Source organism: Echiichthys vipera (genome assembly GCF_963691815.1).
Source record: "Echiichthys vipera genome assembly, chromosome: 1".
In the NCBI taxonomy this organism is placed as follows: domain Eukaryota; kingdom Metazoa; phylum Chordata; class Actinopteri; order Perciformes; family Trachinidae; genus Echiichthys; species Echiichthys vipera.
Window position 1 is genome coordinate 38,630,946 of NC_139826.1, and position 7,055 is coordinate 38,638,000.

The 7,055-nt window shown below is 46.6% G+C and overlaps 1 protein-coding gene across 1 annotated transcript in view; it reads left to right on the forward strand.

Moving 5' to 3' along the window:
- Positions 1-421: 421 nt before the first annotated feature.
- The window catches only part of nqo1 (NAD(P)H dehydrogenase, quinone 1), a 12,110-nt gene continuing 5,476 nt past the window's right edge, over positions 422-7,055 (forward strand). Inside the window, exons 1-3 of the mRNA XM_083915757.1 lie at positions 422-566; positions 6,383-6,550; positions 6,720-6,850. Coding sequence (XP_083771883.1) covers positions 563-566; positions 6,383-6,550; positions 6,720-6,850 — 303 coding nt within the window. The 5' untranslated portion in view covers positions 422-562. The remainder of the gene's footprint in view (positions 567-6,382; positions 6,551-6,719; positions 6,851-7,055) is intronic.

Here is a 7,055-nt window from a genome sequence, read left to right on the forward strand (position 1 = left end):
CTGAAAAGCGTGTGAAAGGTTCTCTCACCTTCTTCTGTCGCCCAGTCAAGTGACCACAGCCTTGTTTGTGGAGAACGCGGTGACAGGTGACGTTAAACGCGGGGACGTGAGCGAGCAGCTCAGGCTCCACTGAGCCGACGCCTTCCTCCACTTTGCTCCTAACGAGGTGAAATTAAGTCGGATTATTGGACCCGGATTATTGGACCACATGACCCCCATAATCCCTCCAAAGTGACCAAAACACTCTTTTTCCAGACCAAAGGAAAGCAATCTTATCTCCACACACACACACACACACACACACACACACACACACACACACACACACACACACACACACACACACACTCACACTCCTCCCTTTGTAAACCGGTCCTACGGTGTGACAGCTCTCTCTCTTCCTCTCCGGTGTGTAGTTGAATCTTTCGAGACACTTTGGCTTCATCTGATACTGAAACATGCTTCTCACGCACAGGAGGCTGCAGGGTCTATAAGAGCCACCCGGGACCAGGTCTCCAGAGCACACGGGTCCAGCAGGCGGGTCCAGCAGACGCTCGGCAGCATGGGTAAGACTTCACTCTTCTACTCCACTTCCACTAACACCTCTGACACGCCACCAAACTCTCTTTCAGGCAAGGCGAGTTCATTTGCATCACACTAAAGGTAAAAGTGCAATGGGGAAAATTACACGTATACATTTAAAACATGTAAAAGGTCATTTAAAACACATAAAAGGTAATTTAAAACACATAAAAGGTCATTTAAAACATTTAAAAGGTCATTTAAAACACATAAAAGGTCATTTAAAACATATAAAAGGTCATTTAAAACATATAAAAGGTCATTTAAAACATATAAAAGGTCATTTAAAACATATAAAAGGTCATTTAAAACATTTAAAAGGTCATTTAAAACATATAAAATGTAATTTATAACATATAAGAGGTCATTTTAAACACATAAAAGGTCATTTTAAACACATAAAAGGTCATTTTAAACATATAAAAGGTCATTTAAAACACATAAAATGTAATTTAAAACATATAAAAGGTCATTTAAAACACATAAAATGTCATTTAAAACATATATATATGTGTGTGAATGTATATATATATATATATATACACACATTTCTTTTTACATTTTTGTCCTTTTTTCATATTTTGCACATTTTTGCACTTTTCTGTAAATTTTTGTATATTTTTTTTACATTTAAAATTTTTTTTTTTTTACATTTTTGTACATTTTTGTTCATTTTTTTTTACATTTTTGCACTTTTAAAAACATTTTTGTACATTTTTGCACATTTTTGTACATTTTTGTACAGTTTTGCACATTTTTTTTACATTTTTGCACATTTTTTTACATTTTTGCACTTTTTAAAAACATTTTTGTACTTTTTTTTATATTTTTGCACTTTTTTTTTACATTTTTGCACTTTTTTGCACATTTTTGCACATTTTTGCACATTGTCGCAGCCTCGTAAGTTCACGCTACGCTAAATAGATCTAGCTAATTGAAGCTTTTCAGCTCTAAGTTTGACTGTTTCTTAATTATCGTTGTTTTTAAATTGTAAGAGCCGAAAGAGAGAAAGAGAGAAAGAGACAAAGAGAGAGTCTCATTGTGCGTGAGGACGTGCGTGTGAGGACGTGTGCGTGAGGACGTGTGCGTGAGGACGTGTGTGTGAGGACGTGCGCGTGAGGACGTGCACATGAGGACGTGTGTGTGAGGACGTGTGCGTGAGGACGTGTGTGTGAGGACGTGTGCGTGAGGACGTGCGCGTGAGGACGTGCGCGTGAGGACGTGCACAGGAGGATGTGTGTGTGAGGACATGTGCGTGAGGACGTGCGTGTGAGGACGTGTGTGAGGACGTGTGCGTGAGGACGTGTGTGTGAGGACGTGTGTGTGAGGACGTGCGCGTGAGGACTGAGGACGTGTGCGTGAGGACGTGCGTGTGAGGACGCGTGTGAGGACGTGCGCGTGAGGACGTGTGCGTGAGGACGTGCGTGTGAGGACGTGCGTGTGAGGACGTGCGTGTGAGGACGTGTGTGTGAGGACGTGCGTGTGAGGATGTGCGTGAGGACGTGTGTGTGAGGACGCGTGTGTGAGGACGTGCGTGAGGACGTGTGTGAGGACGTGTGTGTGAGGACGCGTGTGTGAGGACGTGCGTGAGGACGTGTGCGTGAGGACGTGTGCGTGAGGACGTGCGCGTGAGGACGTGCGCGTGAGGACGTGCGCGTGAGGACGTGTGCGTGAGGACGTGTGCGTGAGGACGTGCGTGTGAGGACGTGTGTGTGAGGACGTGTGTGTGAGGACGTGCGTGTGAGGACGTGCGCGTGAGGATGTGCGCGTGAGGATGTGCGCGTGAGGACGCGCGCGTGAGGACGCGCGCGTGAGGACGTGCGCGTGAGGACGTGTGCGTGAGGACGTGTGCGTGAGGACGTGTGCGTGAGGACGTGTGCGTGAGGACCTGTGCGTGAGGACGTGTGTGTGAGGACGTGCGTGTGAGGACGTGCGCGTGAGGACGTGTGTGTGAGGACGTGCGTGTGAGGACGTGCGCGTGAGTACGTGTGCGTGAGGACGTGTGTGTGAGGACGTGTGTGTGAGGACGTGTGCGTGAGGACGTGTGCGTGAGGACGTGTGCGTGAGGACTGAGGACGTGTGTGTGAGGACGTGCGCGTGAGGACGTGTGCATGTGAGGACGTGTGCGTGAGGACGTGTGCGTGAGGACTGAGGACGTGTGTGTGAGGACGTGCGCGTGAGGACGTGTGCATGTGAGGACGTGCGCGTGAGGACGTGTGTGTGAGGACGTGTGCGTGAGGGCGTGTGCGTGAGGACGTGTGTGTGAGGACTGAGGACGTGTGTGTGAGGACGTGCGCGTGAGGACGTGCGCGTGAGGACGTGTATGTGAGGACGTGCGTGTGAGGACGTGTGTGTGAGGACGTGTGTGTAAGGACGTGCGTGTGAGGACGTGCGCGTGAGGACGTGCGCGTGAGGACGTGCGCGTGAGGACGTGCGCGTGAGGACGTGTGTGTGGACGTGTGTGTGAGGATGTGCGTGAGGACGTGTGCGTGAGGATGTGTGTGTGAGGACGTGCGCGTGAGGACTGAGGATGTGTGCGTGAGGACGTGTGCGTGAGGACGTGTGCGTGAGGACGTGTGTGTGAGGATGTGCGCGTGAGGACTGAGGACGTGTGCGTCAGGACGTGTGCGTGAGGACGTGCGTGAGGACGTGCGTGAGGACGTGTGCGTGAGGACGTGCGCGTGAGGACGTGCGCGTGAGGACTGAGGACGTGTGCGTGAGGACGTGCGTGTGAGGACGTGTGTGTGAGGATGTGTGCGTGAGGACGTGTGCGTGAGGACGTGTGTGTGAGGACGTGCGCGTGAGGATGTGTGCGTGTGAGGACGTGTGTGTGAGGATGTGTGTGTGAGGACGTGTGTGTGAGGACGTGTGTGAGGACGTGCGCGTGAGGACGTGTGTGTGAGGATGTGTGTGTGAGGACGTGTGTGTGAGGACGTGTGTGAGGACGTGCGCGTGAGGACGTGTGTGTGAGGACGTGCGTGTGAGGCCGTGTGTGTGAGGACGTGTGCGTGAGGACGTGCGCGTGAGGACGTGTGCGTGAGGACGTGTGCGTGAGGACGTGCGCGTGAGGACGTGCGTGTGATGACGTGTGTGTGAGGACGTGCGCGTGAGGACGTGTGCGTGAGGACGTGTGCGTGAGGACTGAGGATGTGTGTGTGAGGACTAAGCGTGAGGACGTGCGTGAGGACGTGCGCGTGAGGACGTGCGCGTGAGGACGTGCGCGTGAGGACGTGCGCGTGAGGACGTGCGCGTGAGGACGTGTGCGTGAGGACGTGTGCGTGAGGACTGAGGACGTGCGCGTGAGGACGTGCGCGTGAGGACGTGTGCGTGAGGACGTGTGCGTGAGGACTGAGGATGTGTGTGTGAGGACTAAGCGTGAGGACGTGCGTGAGGACGTGTGCGTGAGGACTGAGGACGTGCGTGTGAGGACGTGTGCGTGAGGACTGAGGACGTGCGTGTGAGGACATGTGTGTGAGGACGTGTGCGTGAGGACGTGCGTGAGGACGTGCGCGTGAGGACGTGTGTGTGACGCCCGGCGCCTGGTCAGACTCGTTCCACAGCTCCGTAAACATCATCAGGTGGAGTTTCACTTCACGGCGTTTTCACTTGTTTTCATTCTTCTAGAAAACAACGAACACTTTTTACTTCATGAATCTTGATCTGACGCTTTTACGTGAATCATTCAACAGTTTAAAGTAACGTCTCAGGTCGGGAGGAGTCCTCTCGCTGACCTTTGACCTCTAATTTACAGTTTAAGGCTCAATATTAACTACAGTGTTTACTTTGACCTCATGATCACAGGCGTATTCAGAGCCAACGGGCCCCCGGGCACAGACGTGTAAGAGGGGCCCCCACTCTGTCTACAGAGGAGCAAGACGCCAAAGAGTCATTTTGTTTCTCTTTGTGCTCATTTTTACTCCCATTTTTAGTTGTTTTCTATGTCTTTGTTGTGGTTTTGCATCTATTTTTAGACATTTTGCATCTTTTTGTGCTGGTTTTTCATCTATTTTTAGACATTTTGCATCTTTTTGTGGTGGTTTTGCATCTATTTTTAGACATTTTGCATCTTTTTGTGCTGGTTTTTCATCTATTTTTAGACATTTTGCATCTTTTTGTGGTGGTTTTGCATCTATTTTTAGACATTTTGCATCTTTTTGTGCTGGTTTTTCATCTATTTTTAGACATTTTGCATCTTTTTGTGGTGGCTTTATATCTATTTTTAGTCATTTCGCATCTTTTTGTGGTGGTTTTGCATCTATTTTTAGTCATTTCGCATCTTTTTGTGGTGGTTTTGCATCTATTTTTAGCCATTTTGCATCTATTTGTGGTGGTTTTGCATCTGTTTTTAGACATTTTGCATCTTTTTGTGCTGGTTTTTCATCTATTTTTAGACATTTTGCATCTTTTTGTGGTGGTTTTGCATCTATTTTTAGACATTTTGCATCTTTTTGTGCTGGTTTTTCATCTATTTTTAGACATTTTGCATCTTTTTGTGGTGGTTTTGCATCTTTTTTAAGTCATTTTGCATCTTTTTGTGGTGGTTTTGCATCTATTTTTAGTCATTTTGCATCTTTTTTTAGTCATTTTGCATCTTTTCGTGGTGGTTTTGCATCTTTTTGTGGTGGTTTTGCATCTATTTTTAGTCATTTTGCATCTTTTTTTAGTCATTTTGCATCTTTTTGTGATGGTTTTGCATCTATTTTTAGACATTTTGCATCTTTTTTTAGTCATTTTGCATCTTTTTGTGCTGGTTTTGCATCTATTTTTAGACATTTTGCATCTTTTTGTGGTGGTTTTGCATCTATTTTTAGACATTTTGCATCTTTTTGTGCTGGTTTTTCATCTATTTTTAGACATTTTGCATCTTTTTGTGGTGGTTTTGCATCTATTTTTAGACATTTTGCATCTTTTTGTGCTGGTTTTTCATCTATTTTTAGACATTTTGCATCTTTTTGTGGTGGTTTTGCATCTATTTTTAGTCATTTCGCATCTTTTTGTGGTGGTTTTGCATCTATTTTTAGCCATTTTGCATCTATTTGTGGTGGTTTTGCATCTGTTTTTAGACATTTTGCATCTTTTTGTGCTGGTTTTTCATCTATTTTTAGACATTTTGCATCTTTTTGTCGTGGTTTTGCATCTATTTTTAGACATTTTGCATCTTTTTGTGCTGGTTTTTCATCTATTTTTAGACATTTTGCATCTTTTTGTGGTGGTTTTGCATCTTTTTTAAGTCATTTTGCATCTTTTTGTGGTGGTTTTGCATCTATTTTTAGTCATTTTGCATCTTTTTTTAGTCATTTTGCATCTTTTCGTGGTGGTTTTGCATCTTTTTGTGGTGGTTTTGCATCTATTTTTAGTCATTTTGCATCTTTTTTTAGTCATTTTGCATCTTTTTGTGATGGTTTTGCATCTATTTTTAGCCATTTTGCATCTTTTTTTAGTCATTTTGCATCTTTTTGTGCTGGTTTTGCATCTATTTTTAGTCATTTTGTATCTTTTTCTGGTGGTTTTGCATCTATTTTTAGTCATTTTGCATCTTTTTGTGGTGGTTTTGCATCTATTTTTAGTCATTTTGCATCTTTTTGTTGTGGTTTTGCATCTATTTTTAGTCATTTTGCATCATTTTCACTTCTCAACCTTAAAATTTATACATCATAAATATCATGTGTGTGTGTGTGCGTGTGCGTGTGCGTGTGCGTGTGCGTGTGCGTGTGCGTGTGCGTGTGCGCGTGCGTGTGCGTGCGTGTGCGTGTGTGTGTGTGTGTGCGTGTGTGTGTGTGTGTGCGTGTGTGTGTGTCAGCTCAGAAGACGGCCCTGATCGTGTACGCCCACCAGAGCCCCGGTTCCTTCAACGAGGCAGTGCGCGACGTGACGACGCAGGAACTGTTGGCGCAGAACTACAAAGTCCTCGTGTCCGACCTGTACGCCACCAACTTCCGAGCCAACGCCACGCAGGACGACATCATCGGTGACCTCACTGTAACTGTTTCTTTTGGCCAATGAGCTCCAGAAACCCGTGTGATGTGGTTTTAAACAAAAAAAAAAGTTTTTGGGGCAACAAATGGAGCAAATCGTGATTAACTGACAAAGAGAAAAGCGAATCCGTTTGAAGGCGTGACAGAGTGTGTCGTGTGCAGGTGACTTGAAGAATCCAGCGCTCTTCCAGTACGGAGAGGAGACCATGCACGCCTGGATGGACGGCCGCCTCAGCGACGACATCGTGGCCGAGCAGCGCAAAGTAGAGGAGGCCGAGCTCGTCGTCTTCCAGGTCAGAAGCGTGTTGAAGGTTGCTAACAAGTGGTGGACAAACGCCATCACGCCGCACAAACCCTTGTCTTTCTCTCTGCGCCGACTTTCTCCGTAGCGTTCAAGTAGAAAAAGGTTCTCGTGTTGGGAATGCGGAGCTGGCGGGACGAAGTCGGTCGGAAGTCCGCGGGTGGTGGCGTTTGTTTGAATCACTGTGTTTAAAGATG